At 34.4% G+C, this 16,259-nt stretch overlaps 1 protein-coding gene across 8 annotated transcripts in view; it reads left to right on the top strand.

Annotated features, from left to right (window-relative positions):
* STAG2 (stromal antigen 2) overlaps positions 1–16,259 on the top strand; it is a 112,371-nt gene that overhangs the window by 73,027 nt on the left and 23,085 nt on the right. For all 8 annotated transcript variants that reach the window (XM_037511986.2, XM_037511981.2, XM_037511982.2 and 5 more), the window contains 12 exons: positions 58–165; positions 2,189–2,300; positions 3,080–3,197; positions 3,623–3,726; positions 4,999–5,091; positions 5,215–5,304; positions 5,900–6,103; positions 7,390–7,460; positions 7,759–7,846; positions 7,940–8,020; positions 9,702–9,794; positions 12,744–12,918. In XM_037511986.2, coding sequence (XP_037367883.1) covers positions 58–165; positions 2,189–2,300; positions 3,080–3,197; positions 3,623–3,726; positions 4,999–5,091; positions 5,215–5,304; positions 5,900–6,103; positions 7,390–7,460; positions 7,759–7,846; positions 7,940–8,020; positions 9,702–9,794; positions 12,744–12,918 — 1,337 coding nt within the window. The remainder of the gene's footprint in view (positions 1–57; positions 166–2,188; positions 2,301–3,079; positions 3,198–3,622; positions 3,727–4,998; positions 5,092–5,214; positions 5,305–5,899; positions 6,104–7,389; positions 7,461–7,758; positions 7,847–7,939; positions 8,021–9,701; positions 9,795–12,743; positions 12,919–16,259) is intronic.

The following is a 16,259-nucleotide window of genomic DNA, read 5'->3' as shown; positions in this document are numbered from 1 at the left end:
GTCATGCTTAAAATTATGACACTATTAAAAGAAAACAATTCATTCCTTACTTTTTAGGAGTAGTGAAGAAGTTCTTACTGCTGAAGATTGTGAAAATGTCTACCATCTGGTTTATTCGGCTCACCGGCCAGTAGCAGTAGCAGCTGGAGAATTTCTCTACAAAAAGTAAATCTATATTTGTAATTTATTTTCTAAAGTGTACTTTTATGATATTATCATGTTAAAATGAAATAAAACATACAACTTACTGAAGAAATCATTAAGTATAGGTGAGATTGAAACTTTCAGATTTTACTGTTTGCTTTAAGTTTCAATTTTCCTTTGAAAGTTATTTCTTTAAAGGGAAATGTGTCCATGTCTTAATGGATATGCTTAAAAATATACTTAACTATACCATAATGTTTAAGATTGATCTCTAATTTTTCACTCCTTTTTTTTTCTCTGATGTCAATTTCCTAATATTGCCCATACTCTAATATTTAATCTTTATTCAGTTTTTGTCTTAGAATACATGAAAACAGGGCCTCTCTGGTGGCACAGCGGGTTGAGCACAGCGCTGTGAAGCTGTCTGCAGCCTCTGCAGTGCCAGTTCGATTCCCAGCCGGCCAGGGAGAGTCCCACATGACACGGCAGACCTCTCCTGTCTCACCCGCTGCTCCCCTCAGCAGTGTATTTTGGTCCTTCTGCCTGTTCTACTCCCTGCTCTGTCTCTGGTGAATTCTCTCACCCTCTGGAGCCTCTGGCTTGTACCCCAGTGCTTGTATAAATAAATAAATCTTTTCAAAAAAAAAAAAAGAATGCATGAAAACATTTTGCTTAAAATGATAATTATGTTTGACATAAAAATCCCAAAAGTCCTGTAGTCTTTACTTTTATAATGCTGTCTGACACCTCAGATTAGGTGGGATGGGTAGTAGTATGAATATCTGATCACAGAACACATTCAGCAAATGTTTATAATGGCTTAAAAAGGGAACAGTATCAACCACGCCGACTAAACAATATTGTAAGATTTTATTAAAATGCCCTTTTGGGGATAAGCAAGCCTTCATTAGAAAGGATATGTGATATGAAGGAATCATGCTACAGTTCTATTTTCATTGTTAATGCAGTGATAGTTATCCTTTGTTGTTTTTAAGGGTTATGACCATGATATCCGTAGAAAGTGGCCATTAAGTTTAAACTTGGGAAAATTTTGTAAGACCTATAGAAGGAAATTATTATATGTTTAGTTTAAAAGAACAATATTTAATACTACAGATTCATATCCATAAATAGTATAGGTTAGTAATTGTAGTACTTTCACAAAAGGACATGATTACATAAAACACATCAGAGTTTTTAAAAAGGGAGCAATTAGCTTAAGAAGGTAATTTAGGAGAACTTTAAAAGTACCATGAAGTGTGAGAGGAAAAAGATTTATAGCAGGGCTTCCCCTGGTGGCGCAGGCAGTTGAGCGCTGCGCTGTGAAGCTGTCCGCAGCCTCTGCAGCGCCGGTTCGATCCTGGCCGGCCGGCTAGGGTCCCACATGGTGTGGCAGACCTCTCCTGTCTCGCCCACTGCTCCCCTCAGCAGTGTATTTCGTCAGTCTACCTGTTCTGTTCCCCACTCTGTCTCTGGTGAATCCTCTCACCCTCCCGCGCATCTGGCCTGTACCCCTGCTCTTGTATAAATAAAAAATTAAAAAAAAAAGATTTATAGCAGTTAATTTGCTTGGGTATAAAGTTGGGCACTATTATACCTCTCCGGTTCCCATTAACATTAACTCCTTTGTTGTTGATGTTTTATGTTTGGAATCCATACAGGTTTGGTGATGTTTTTGTTGTTGTTGGGTTTTTTTTGTTTTTTTAATAGGTAAGGGAGTTTTTAAAAAATATATTTATTTATGCATTTGATAGCTGGGGTATAGGCTAGAGGTACAGTGGGGCAGGGGGCGGGGAGTAAGAGGATTCACCAGAGACAGACTGGGTAGCAGAACAGGTGGATTGACTGAAATACACTGCTGAGTGGAGCAGCGGGTGAGACAGGAGAGGTGCGCTATGCACTGTGGGTTAGCTCCCTGGCCTGGGATCGAACTCATGCTATAGTGGCTGCCGTTAGTTTCATAGTACTCAGACTTAACCCCTTGTGCCAGCAGGGAGGCCCTGTTTCTTTTGCTTTAAAAGTAAATAATTTGTGTTGATTACAGGCTCTTCAGCCGTAGAGATCCAGAGGAGGATGGAATGATGAAAAGAAGGGGAAGACAAGGTCCAAATGCCAACCTTGTTAAGACGTTGGTTTTTTTCTTTCTGGAAAGTGAGGTTAGTTGATGTTTACTTTTGTACTTAAGTTCAAAATAGTTTGGATATGGGATTAAAATGTTCATTTTAAAATCTCTCGCATAACAGTCAATAGGATAGAGATCTACCCATTTCACAAAATCAAACAAAATATTTCTACTTTTAATAAGATGTTCAAATAATAAGATTTCAATGTAGTGCTTCAGAGCATGAATTTTGGAGTCAGAAAAACCCGATTATGAATTGGGCTCCTTGCTACTGTATAACCCTGTTTTAGTTAATGTTTATAAGTTTCATTTTCCTAGTAAAAATGTCAGCAAAAATTTCTGAAGTAACACTGAGATAATTCATGTAAAACTCTTTTTAACTCAGAACTAGAATGTAGTTGGTTCTCAGTAGTTGGTATCGGCTATTATTACTATTGTTGGTAGGTTTTATATTTGTAGGATTTACATTTAACATCAACTTTTAGGTCTTCCTGCGTTTGAGGATGTATCTGTTTACCAGATTTTGAGAGGCCCCAGCATAAATTTTAGTTGTTCATATTATATGTTACTCAATCACAAAGAGCTTTTAAATTTTCTGTTTTTGTCTACAGAAGTACATTTGGTTTTTTTATGTCGCCACTTTACTAAATTCACTTAGTCAGTTTTAATACATCCCTAGGATTGTCTTTAATATAGTCCTTTGCAAATAATGATAATCAGCAAAGGTTCCATTCTTTTGAGTTAAGGCTAATATGCTATTTGTCTAAGCACATTACCCCCTTTTAAATTTTATTTTATTTTTTTAAATTTTAGTTACATGAGCATGCAGCATATCTTGTGGATAGTATGTGGGACTGTGCTACTGAGCTGCTGAAAGACTGGGAATGTATGAATAGTTTGTTGCTAGAGGAGCCACTTAGTGGAGAGGAAGGTAAGAATGTTTAATTACGGTATTTGTTGTCAACAATTTTAAAAACAAATTTTACTTACTCTATTTGTTTGTCTTCCTATGTTAAAATTAAATGATTGAAAATGTACTTTATGAATAATTTTGTTTTTATACACATGAATATTATACTATGTAGAAACAAGTAATTGTCCACATTCTTGAATTTTTTTTTAAATTTGTGATGATATTTTTTTGCTCAAATGTGTTCTATTGGTGTACATGCTTGGAATATTTAAGAAGTTCTGATTTGGTTCTGGTACTTTCTGCCATATAGTAAGGGTGTTTTTGTTAGTATATTGGGTCAGATTCTGTTACAGGAAGAATGAACTATTACGTAACAATTATAAGTGGCAGGGAAAAGAAATAGGTTGACTCTTTCTGATCTCTCCCCCCCACCCCACCCCCAGCGCTAACAGATAGACAAGAGAGTGCTCTGATTGAAATAATGCTTTGTACCATTCGACAAGCAGCTGAATGTCATCCTCCTGTGGGAAGAGGAACAGGAAAAAGGGTAAGGCAGTATATTCTCAGTACTCTAAACTATATTTCTCATTTTAATATCTTAAAGAAAATTCTTATTTGTAACCATAGAACCAAGTTTTGGAATCTTAAATTTCATTTTTCAAAGAACCTTTGATTATAAATGTGTTCGAAGTCAATTTTAAAGCATTAGCAATTCAGGGAATTTGAATTTCTTCCATAAGATACTTGCTTGGTTACTGTAGTCCATGTTGCATTTGTCCAATTTGGTTTATTTATAGATTTGCTTTCTTTTTCTTTTAATATGAAATTAGAAATAAAGACAAATATTCATTAAAATCAGGAAATTCTTATTTCCTGGAATTAGATTTTAATACATTATCATAAAAATTATATGGATCTGGGGGCCTCCCCGGTGGCGCAGCTGTTGAGCGCTGGGTTGCGAGGCTGCCCGCGGCCTCTGTGGTGCTGGTTCGATCCCCAGCTGCTCCCCGGCCACCAGAGGAGGGTCCCACAAGGCGCGCAGACCTCTCCTGCCGCCCGCTGCTCCCCTCAGCAGTGTACTTCGGTCCTTCTGCCTGCTCTGCTCCCCGCTCTGGCTCTGGTGAATTCTCTCACCCTCCCGCGCTTCTGACTGTACCCAGTTCATGTGTAAACAAAATAAACAAATAAATAAATAAATAAATAAAACATGCCTCTATATATATAAAAAATTATATGGATCTGCATTGTAGACCAGTATCATCCATGGCTTTCAAACTTACTGATTATGAAACACGAAAATACATTTTTATATTATGACTTAGAAACATCTGTGTGTGTGTGCGCGCGCGCGCGTGTGTGTGTGTGTTGTGTATAACAAAATTTCAAACAACACTGAAACTTACAGATGTGAGACATTCTGTTTTCTTTATATTTCCCCCTTGTTTTTGTGATGATAGTAACCTACGTTGAATTTTTGTAGCTCATGGGTCATGACACAGCTTAGGATAGGCTGAAATGCCACTCTATCCCATTATTATATAAGTTCCTGAAACTACATTTCCTATTCCTAACTGCTTCTCCTTTCATGCAGAGGTAAAGTTTGGTTAGTTTAATTGATTTTCCTTCTAGAACTACTCAAAAGGTTTGTTTTTTTGTTATTTTAAATTTATTAGAAAAAAATCATGTGTAAGTTATTCTCTATCATGTTTGGGTGTTAATTTTTATACTAGAGATTTTTGTAACTGTCATTTAAAATGCAGTTTTATTGCTTATTTTATATATCTTAAACATTCAGTAGAATGTTGTTTTGTTACTTTAGGTACTGACAGCAAAGGAGAAGAAGACCCAGCTGGATGACAGGACAAAAATCACTGAACTTTTTGCTGTGGCCCTTCCTCAGTTATTAGCTAAAGTAAGTTTATGTCAATATCAGAGTGTTATTAATAAATCATAAATATGTCACATGGAATTTTATCATTATGTTTACTTAGATTTTGATGTTTTTTGACATGATTTTTTTGTTTTCATTTCAAAGTACTCTGTAGATGCAGAGAAGGTGACTAATTTATTGCAGTTGCCTCAATACTTTGACTTGGAAATATATACCACTGGACGACTAGAAAAGGTACGGTGTTTTTTCAAAACCTTGAAGAAATGTTTAGTTTAGCTCATCCCCTCGTATTCTGCTTATTTTGTTTGGAATATGTTTAATAGTAACTTTTAATGTGAAAGGAAACCTATATTTTATGTATCTTGTATATTTTAGATCATTTGGACTTGGATGCTGGTGCTCATGAGACTTCCCTGTGATTTCATGCCCACACCCATGCCCTCATTCCTAGCCATTATGTGACTGTGTCACTAATCATTAAAAGAGATTGGGGGTGGGTAACTGGATAATAACAGTTATAAAACAAAAGCAGTTAATATCCAGTGAATACTGTTTTCGAGGAAATACTGTTAAGTTTTTTTTTATATGTGTTAACATCCTCAACAAAACTCTATTAGATAAGGTGATGTTCCCATTGAAGTTGAGGAAATAAGTATGGATGAGCTAATATATTATGATTAGAAAAACACCTTAAAATATATGTTGGTTGTAGAGTTACACCTGCTGGTTGTAGAGTTCCTGTATTTGAAGTTTCTTACTGTGGTGGTATAGCTGTTTTATGCCTATCATAGCTACATTAGTTTTAATGAAAACCACTTTGATTTTATAGCATTTGGATGCCTTACTACGACAGATCCGGAATATTGTAGAGAAGCACACAGATACAGATGTTTTGGAAGCATGTTCTAAAACTTACCATGCTCTTTGTAATGAAGAGTTCACAATCTTCAACAGAGTGGATATTTCAAGAAGTCAACTGATAGATGAGTTGGCAGATAAATTTAACCGGCTTCTTGAAGATTTTCTGCAAGAGGTATGTATTACAAGTTTTTTGTCAGTTGCGCCCCTCCTCTTTAGTAACTGAATTAGTCATCAGTCCTGGTGAGAGTCCCTAGTTGTATGTTGAAAAGATGTTCAGATTTTTTTCTCTCTGATTCATCATGCTACTATTACTCCTCTACCAAAACAGGAAGAGGGTAAGAATTTGTGCCTTGAAGAAGGTGAAAGCAAAACTAATACCTTTTTAAAATTTTAAAGACAAGATCTGGGTAGTTACCAAGGTTTAGTTGAGCAGGAGGCTGTTAGGGAGAACAGGTTATTAATGGAACAGAGAAGTAGGGCTAGTGTATCACCATGTACCCTCACAGAATAGAGTATTTCTTAGTGGTTTGTCAGTGTTAGAGAGGTAAGGCTTTTGTGGTCCTGGATAGTATGATAAATTATTGTTATGCCTGCTTTTGATTTTGGGGTTTCATATGTTCTTTTATGTTTCCAAGTGGGCTTAAAGCATGATACTCAGATACACTTATATTTTTATTACAATTTTTATCTCTTCTGGAAATATTTAGGTTATTTTATTTACATAAGCTAATGTCATATTTTTCAGTGCATTTAGCCTTTTCCCTATCACTTTAATTGCTATTAGTGCTGAAGAAATAATGTGAACTTTGTAATTTATAGTTTCCTTGTTTAATAATTAATTTTCTCTTTGTGTATGTGACATTGTTTGCTTGCTAAGTTTTGGTTATTGAGGTTTGTGCGAATGTGTTGATGTACAATGATCACATTCTTAGTTAAAACTTTCAATGACTGCTCTTGGCTGGATATGATTGGATTAGGGCAGATTAATTTAAAATGAAGCAGTGCTTTGTTAATTAAGCTTGATTACTTTTTTATAGAAAAGTTAGTGTGTAAAAAACCAGTAAGTACATAGAGTTCAATACAGTAAGTTTACTAGTGTTTTGACTTAAGGTGTTGTCTTGCTTGGCCTCAAATATATTTTTCTTTATTGTCCTAATGCATTTATTACTGTGAAAGCATAGATGTCTTTAAGTTCCGTGCCAAGGTTACATAAAGGAAAAAGAGAGAATCTCATTCATTTTTTTCTCTTTTGGGTGTAATTGATAACAGCTCTGTTGTTTCATTACTCCAACCATATTGCTTTTAGTTTCGCTAGTTCTAGGTATTGAATGATAACAAAGTTAACATGTGACTTCTGGGTTTTTCTCTCTTTGCAAAATGGTATCTATGTGATAAGCGTAGGATTTTTCACCTATGGGGTTATTTCTTTTTCATATTGTATACAATTACTATTTATAGGGTGAAGAACCTGATGAAGATGATGCTTATCAGGTATTGTCAACCTTGAAGAGAATAACTGCTTTTCATAAGTAAGTTCAATTGTAAGTTTCTTAAAACTAGCAAAAGCAAAACCAACTTGTTTTAGGAGTTGTAGCTTCGAATTATTAGGTTTTTCGTGCATTGGAAAAAATATTTGTTAGAGTCATGTTTTGAATTGGGGAATGACTGACAAGTTGAATGTATTAAAAAAAATTTGGGGGGCGTCATGCTTGGGCTGAGAAGTTTACTATTTTTATTCTAACATTTTAACAGCATTCCCTTAACATTCAGGTTTAAAACAAATGTGATCAAGCTTAACTTTTTAATATACTTTAATTTTTTTTACAGTGCCCATGATCTCTCAAAGTGGGATTTGTTTGCTTGTAATTACAAACTATTGAAAACCGGAATTGAAAATGGAGACATGCCTGAGCAGGTCTTTATTTATTTACATGTTACATATTTAACTTTGGGAATGAAGACCAATGCCTTTTTAATTTTAACTGTTTTCTGTTGGTCCTTTTTACAGATTGTTATTCATGCACTGCAATGTACTCACTATGTAATCCTTTGGCAGCTTGCAAAGATAACTGAAAGCAGCTCTACAAAGGTTTGTGGTGGTTCAGTGGAGTTTTTATTAGACTAAATAGCATTAATTGATTTCAGCAAATGTCCACATTTAATAAGACCAGTTATTTCAGTAGTCTTGCTTATTTTCTAGTCTATTTAGGCATGTATGCCTTTAGCAACAATTGCGTTTGTAGTTTTACGTATATTCAGTGTTAAAGAACTTCAGTATGTTTTGTTTCGGAGTATTATTTTAAATTACAAATTATTCAGATTTGATGATGGCATAATTTATGGATTTTCATATTTTCAAGTGTCAAATATGTGTGTGTGTATATATATATTTTGTATATCATGACCAAGAGCCTTTGAAACAAGCAGATAATAGCTACTATATTTTATAAATTGATAATAACAAGCAGTCTGTCTCTAGATCTCCTTATGCCTTTATGGTATTTTGTGGAAGTCTTCCTCAACTGAGGATCGTCCTACTGATGTTCCAAACTCATGATAACTCTTTCTGATTGAATATAATGTGCTAGCTATCAGGTCATTGACTTTTCAAAACTTTATTCATAATAGTAATCCTTGTACTGCCTTTTCCTTTTGTAAATTAGAAGCTTGAACATGGTATTTGTAGTCATAAATAGTATGATGTTGTTCAGGCACATTTTTAATAAATTTAGCAATTTCTGAAAGTTATACATTGTTTATAGGTATTTTTTTCTCATAAATAAATCTTCTTGATAATGTTTTACATAAAATGATGGTATAATTTTAAAAATTTAAAATGTTTGAGCTTTTATTAAGTACAAGATGCTACTGTAGCTACAAATAGATATTTTCCCCTTGAAAGCCAATGTAGTAGTACTGTTAAAATAATTTTTTTTTTTTTTGGCCAGGAGTATAGATCTTAAGTTCTTATCACAAAAAAAAATTTGACTCTCTATAAGGTGATGGATGTTAGTAACTAGACTTATGGTTATAGTTTTGAAATATATACAAGTATTGAGTTGTTATTCTCTCCTCTTGAAGCTAATATAATGTTTTGTCAATTAAATCTCAGTAAAAAATAAAAGCTGAAAATAGTGAACTTCTTGCTAAACATCCAGCAAATTTATTTTTGAAAAGATTTATTTTTATTTATTTATGCATACAGGAAATGGGGTGTAGGCCAGAGGTATGGGGAGTAGGGTGCGGTGAGAGAATTCACCAGAGACAGAGCGAGGAGCAGAATAGGTGGATTTACTGAAATACATTGCTGAGGGGAGCAGTGGGCGAGAAAGGGAAGGTCTGTTGTGTCATGTGGGTTGCTCCCTGGCTGGCTGGGTATCAAACTCTTGCTGTAGTAGGTGGCGATAGCATGATAGCGCTGAGACTGTAACCCGTGTCACCAGGGACACCCTAACACATTGATATAAATTTCTTTTTTTAAAAAAAAAAGATTTATTTATGCATACAAGAAGTGGGGATCGAACTCCGTGCTGCAGTGGCTGGCCATAGCTTGACTGTGCTGATGTAATCCCTTGCACCATCAGGGAGGCCCTAAAGACTGTAGATTTGTCAGAAAATTGGTCTAAATAGTTTTTGTTTTCTGATTAATAATAAGATGTTAATGTGTAAGCATAGCTAATATAAATCTGTGCTGTTTTTGTAATTAAAAATACTGAGTGAATTTTTAAAAGTGTTTATATTTTAAAATGCTCTTGTTAAATTTTTTCAAGGAGGATTTGCTTCGTTTAAAGAAACAGATGAGGGTGTTCTGTCAGATATGTCAGCATTACCTGACCAATGTGAATACTACTGTTAAGGAACAGGTTAGTAATTATACATAGCAATCTTTGGTAAGCAATTGTTAATAAATACATCAACTAATATACGTAACTTAATACTGAGATTGAGACAAGTAGAGATATGTATGTCCATGCCCCCCCCAAATATATTAACATACTCCTTTTGCACGCAATAAAATTGATTGATTTCATGTGGAGTTTATAACTGCATTATAGATTGCCCCAATATTGTAGTTACTTTATGTTGTTTCTTTATGATGCACTTGGTAAACAGACCTATATATGGAAGTTAGGTATATGAAATTGCAGAAGTTATTTCTGAAAGTAACATGTATAACAAGTATGCCTTAGGGAAGAAACACTCATAAGAGAATATATTCTGAGAATATTATCAGTTGTTGACATTCCTACCCATCCTGAGTGTGTAAGTTATTTTTCCTTATGTGGACTTTGCCTGAAATAAGAATTTTAATCACTTGCCTTCAGAGTTTTATCTTCCCACCTCATGCTTTTGTTATTCCATTACTGTCAACCTTTTCATTCTGGAAATAAATTGTTACCTGGTGCCATAGGTAGTTTTTCCAAATGTAAAAATGAATTGTGATTCTGGGGCCAAGAGCCTACTCTGTTCTAATTCCCTAATAATTAAGATTTAGTGTACATACTTTTTAAATGCTTCTGTGGGAAAATGTTTTAATAATCATTTTATAAGAAATATTAATGATTTAGTGAAAATGCTTATGATGTTTTTAAGGTTTTTTTGATCATTTCATCCTGCTTTATCTTGATGTATTCAGGTAGAGGATCCCAATAGTCTTCAAAAGAGCGATTTTCAGCCGTTTGTGTTATATTGGGTGCACTACTTATTTTAGTTGAGTATATTTACTTCCTAAAGCTTTCAGGAAGTCATGTAAATTTAGCCAACCCTTTTGCTTATTGCTTATTTTTACTCAATTTAAAATTTCAAACTAATTTTAATGAAACATACTTGGATTTTTTTATAGTTACAAATTTACATTTAATATCTACTCGTTAGTCTCATTTTTTTAGTTACTTCCAACTCCTTTTTGTCCCTCCCATATATACAGCAGGTTCTCAAGTAATGTTTCTTTGAACCCTGTTTCCTTATAATGTTTTTTTTTTTTTTTGTATAGAGGCATGCTTTATTTATTTGTTCTGTTTGTTTGTTTGTTTATACATGCACTGGGTACAGTCAGAAGCATGGGAGGGTGAGAGAATTCACCAGAGCCAGAGCGGGGAGCAGAGCAGGCAGAAGGACTGAAGTACACTGCTGAGGGGAGCAGCGGGCGGCAGGAGAGGTCTGCGCGCCATGTGGGACCCTCCTCCGGTGGCCGGGGAGCAGCCGGGGATCGAACCGGCGCCTCGGGCGCGGGCAGCTTCGCAACCCAGCGCTCAACCGCTGCGCCACCGGGGAGGCCCTGTTTCCTTATAATGTTGATGAGGAGAAAATAGGCCAGGACTATTTGAACAAAAGGGTAGTTTTTAAGGACGTGCCTTTATTATACATTGTTTAACTTAAAGTTGTAATTTCTAAGAATCTGTTGATGACATTAAGTGAGGACTGAACTATGTATGCCCGGGCACATGTAAATTAAAAGATATTAAGTGGCCAAGATCCAATTACTGAATTTTGTGTTTCTCTTGCAAAATTGTATAATATATTGCTGCAAGTATCACATTGCTGATTTAAGTACATAAACTGACAAAAAAACAATTTGAAACTGAAGTTTTTATCTCTACCATGAAGGTAAAAGAAACACGCTTTTTTTGAAGACAGTAAATTGAGTTGAGAGCTAACCTTTTGGAGAGTAGAATTTTTATGAAGTTATCATGTGTAACTTTCTGTATAATCTGTTCAGGCCTTATAGATTAACTATTTGGTCATTAGTTGTCAGTTTTCCTAACAGTTTCTAGGAATATGTCTTGGTCCACTCACTTGATGTGTCAGTTCTCCTAATATAAGTAAATATCACAAGCTTTCACTTTATATTCTTACTGTATATGTTGCAAAAGTTTTTGTGAATTCAAATATCCTGATAGGCAAATTACTACGGTAGTGGTAAAATGAGGGCAAGAGACTGAAAGAAGGGGGTAAGAGTATAAGGTTAGAGAGAAAGTAAATGTTTTAGTTGTAAAAAGGCAAAACTATTTAAGATCTGCTTTACCTCTATTATAATATGTTTTTCTGGCAGTAGTCTTCCTTTAAATGTAATTTCTTGTTGACTTTGTGACCCCCCCCCCCAATTCTATTTTCATTACCTCTTTCAAAAAGATAACTTCTTCCAGTTAACTTTTGGCTAATTTACTGTGTTTGACTCCATTTAAAACTCTTGGCTGTCTTTTCACTAAGCAGTCTTAGTGTTTATTATGATAGTATCAGGTATTGCCTTATAAGTAGTAAGCAAGCCCATATTTGGTTATACTTGTTCTACTTAATTACCAAATATATTGACAATGAAAGTGCTTAAAAAGTGTCATTGGCTTTGTGATCACTCCTCGAAGAGCTGTTCTAGGAAATAATCCTCTTCTTGTTATAATTATTTTTTCTTCCATAAAAGAGGATAATGGTATCAAGTCTATATTTCACATTTGAGAATGTATACCGCTAAACATTGTGGGATTTGGAGTCACAAAACCTAAGGGTGAATCCTGACTGTGTGTTTTGGCCATGCTGACATTGTACAAGTCACTTGAAGTTGCAAAAAAAAAAAAAAAACAGAAATGAATTTTTGTGAAATTACCAGTTAATATAGCATAATGAAATTATTAGTAATCATTGTTACAGAGATTATACTCCTCAGCTTTAAAGTCTTAAGAAAATGCTAAACATTAATTTTTCCTTAAGGGTTTCAAAAATGAAAAGTTGGAGTCTATTTCTGTTAAATATATAAGTATCTTGTGAAAGTTGATAAGAAACCTTGGTTTTATGACGTGTCTTCTTTTTCTCAATAGGCCTTCACTATCCTATGTGATATTTTGATGATCTTCAGCCATCAAATTATGTCAGGAGGGCGTGACATGTTAGAGCCATTAGTTTACACCCCTGATTCTTCATTGCAATCTGAGTTGCTCAGTTTTATTCTGGATCATGTTTTCATTGAACAAGATGATGATAGTAACAGTGCAGGTAATTTTATTGTATCTTTTTTGTTAAATGTTTGTCTACCATAAATCAAATTTAAGTGACTGACTTAAAGTGTTAACTGTTGCATGATATTTTATTCTTAAAAAATGAAACACAGGTACAGGTTGCACATTTTTTTCCCCATTTTGTTCATCAGTGTAAAGACAGTTTGATATCTCTTTGGAGTCAGGTCTTTGCTTCTTACTAGGCTGGTCCTGTTTTTCTAATTTGTATAGCTACCTCACAGAACTGCAACTTAATTAAATTCAGCAAAGTAACTAATTACTGTTAATAAAATTTAGTCCCTCTTCATCATAGTCATCAGTAATAGCAATATTTAGTTATTTGAGGAGAATAAAATGCTTAAATGACATTTTAGTTGAATATTTTTATTAACATAGATTTTTCCTGTTTTGGTTGAGAGTATTAAACTGATTTCTCACTGTTAGGAAATGTTTGAAACTTTCCTGTATAAGTCTGGGGCAATACAGAATGTCCTCAGAGAAATAATCAAACAATGTCCTTATCCTATGTTAAGTTACTCTTCACTACTTAAATTGCATGCACAGATGCCTTATTTGAATTAGAGGTCATGGAAAAACAAGTAGTATTTGGTGTCTCCTTTTTGGGTTTGTTTTTAATTCAGTTATGCCTGGGAGGAGATTATAACATCAATATATGTATGTCCTTACATAAACTGACACATCACTGCAAACCAGAATCAAAATAAATATATGTATTTCTAGACATGACTTGTAACTTAGTTTGTCAAGAAGAGCTTTGTTCTCTAGTATAAGAAACTTAACCCAGAAGAGAATTGAGAAACCAAGAGTAGCTAAAACAGGTGTGAAGGTCCATTACTAAAGTTTACATACTTAAAAATTTTCACCTTGGGCCTCCCCGGTGGCACAGTGGTTGAGCGCTGGGTTGCGAAGCTGTCTGAAGCCTCTGCAGCGCCAGTTCGATCCCCGGCTGTTCCCCGGCCACTGGAGGAGGGTCCTGCATGGCACGCAGACCTCTCCTGCCGTCCGCTGCTCCCCTCAGCAGTGTACTTCAGTCCTTCTGCCTGCTCTGTTCCCTGCTCTGGCTCTGGTGAATTCTCTCGCCCTCCCGCGCTTCTGACTGTACCCAGTGCTTGTATAAATAAATAAATAAATAAATAAATCTTAAAAACAAACAAACAAAAAAAAACTAAGAGTATCTGATATTTAAAAAAAAATCACCTTTGCTTTCATCAGTTAATTATGTTTTAACATGTAGCGTTCGTTAGAAATTTATTGGTCAGTAGACAGTATACTTACTAGATGCTGTGGATATCACAAAATTAGACAAGGTGTTTTCCTTTAAGAATTCCAATTCAGTGGTGGTGGGAGAACTACGAGACTATACCTGAGGGGAGATATCAAATACTGTCCAAAAATTAACAACAAACATAAGACAATTAAAAAAAATATTCAAGTGGGAAACATAACTAAAAACAAGTAAATTGTAGTAATATAATTTGATAATAAATAGAAGCATGCACAAAATGTTACAGGGATGTAAAGGAAGTCCTAACTTGTATGTAGCATTTAAAACATTGACAAAAGCGAACATCTGAAATGGACCCCAAAAGTGAATAGTTTTTAAAACTTCATAGAAACTTTCCCAAAGCCGATAGTTTTGATGACTCTCTGTTAGTTGCTATTACCTCTATAGATCATTTAGACCCTGGGAAAATAGAATGAGAATAAGCTAACTGATATGGCTGAGTTTTCTAGGAGCTCCTTGAAATTATGCTCATTGTCTTGGACATTTTCTCGTTATTTTTTTGATTTATGCTTTAACAGTGAAGTGTATTCCAGTTCTTTGGGAAAATATTTCACTTTTGTATATACTTAGCCCTAGCATTTGTCAAGTTTTGCTGTTTCAATTTTTTTTTAAGGAATAAAAAGCATAGTTAAAAAAGAAGCCCTTGTTTTGTATCGTTTTCCAACCCCATTCTCTTTGCCTAGAGATAACTGCTGTCTGTAGTTGGTGTTTATCATGCCTTTGCATTTTAATTTTATTTTACTGGAATTTTCTGTCTCTGCTAACAGTTCGTTTTCTATTGGTAACTTCCACCTAAATGGTATATTCAATATATTTTATTTTGCATCTTGCTTTTTTAAAAAAATAAATATTATGAAATAATACTGATTTGTAACATTATAACTTGACATCTGTATATACTTCATCACCATCACCAAAAAGTCTAGTTTCTTTTTTTTATTTTATTTAAATATTTTATTTCATATAATTCTTACTTTTTTTTCATCTTTGCACAATGTATGCATTTTCGTTTTGGTTATATTCCCCATACAATTGCACCTCCCCCCTTATTTTGACTCTAATCCTTCCTTTCCCCGCGACCCCCCCCCGCAGTGTGTCTCTGGTTTATAGTTGCTTGTTGATTTTGATTTTCTATCAACCATACCCACATTCAAAGCCACATTCCTCTCTGGTAACCACCAATCTATTTTCTGTATATAAGAGTTTGTTTCGTTTTGCTTGGTTGGTTGACTTTGTTTTCCTTAGAGTCCACCTATCAGTGGAATCCTATGGTAGGTGTCTCATTTATTTTACTTAGCATAATCATCTTCAATGTCCTTATATATTTTTTTTGTTATTGGAGATTTTACATTGAAGATCTGATAGGATATACACTACTGTTCACAAAAGAGGAAATATAACTGGCTAATAAATGCACAAAAAACCTGTCTTCATTGATATGCAAAGAAACTTAGAGCAGTATTTTTAAATAGTTGAATAGTATTCCTGTGTGTGGGTATTTATGTGTATCTCACACATCTTTGTCTATCATCTTACCTTTTTAAATTAATGCTTTTGGTGTTTTCAGTGTTGACATGTGGTTATGGAAGATTCATCTTGACTGCTGAATGTTACATAATATGAATTAACCACAATTTACCCATTTTCCTATTGATTGTTTCGACTGTTTCTAATTTTTCTCTTAGAAATACTGTTACAATATTGTTTGAAAATGAACAATGATGTAAAAAAATAAAAAAGAAATACTGTTGCAGTATTTTTCTGCTTGAGCATATGTGCAAATGCTTTTCTAGTGTACACCTAAGAACAGGTTATATACTATATCTGCATCTTTTAAAAAAAATGTTTATTGAGGTAAAGTTGGTTTATGTTGTTGTATCTTTTGGGGGTTTATAGGCTGAAACCTCTACAAATGTGTATTTTCAGAGCATACTTCTTATCCTTGATCATATGTTGCCAAATTAATACTCCAAAGAAGTTATATTGTATTATCCTCCCACCAGCAACATGATAGTTTCCATTGCTTTTCATCC

Source organism: Talpa occidentalis, unplaced genomic scaffold, assembly GCF_014898055.3.
Source record: "Talpa occidentalis isolate TD23 unplaced genomic scaffold, MPIMG_talOcc4v2.1 talOcc4.15, whole genome shotgun sequence".
Lineage (NCBI taxonomy): Eukaryota > Metazoa > Chordata > Mammalia > Eulipotyphla > Talpidae > Talpa > Talpa occidentalis.
Note: the sequence above shows the minus strand (reverse complement) of the source record. Positions and strands in the feature narration are given on the sequence as shown.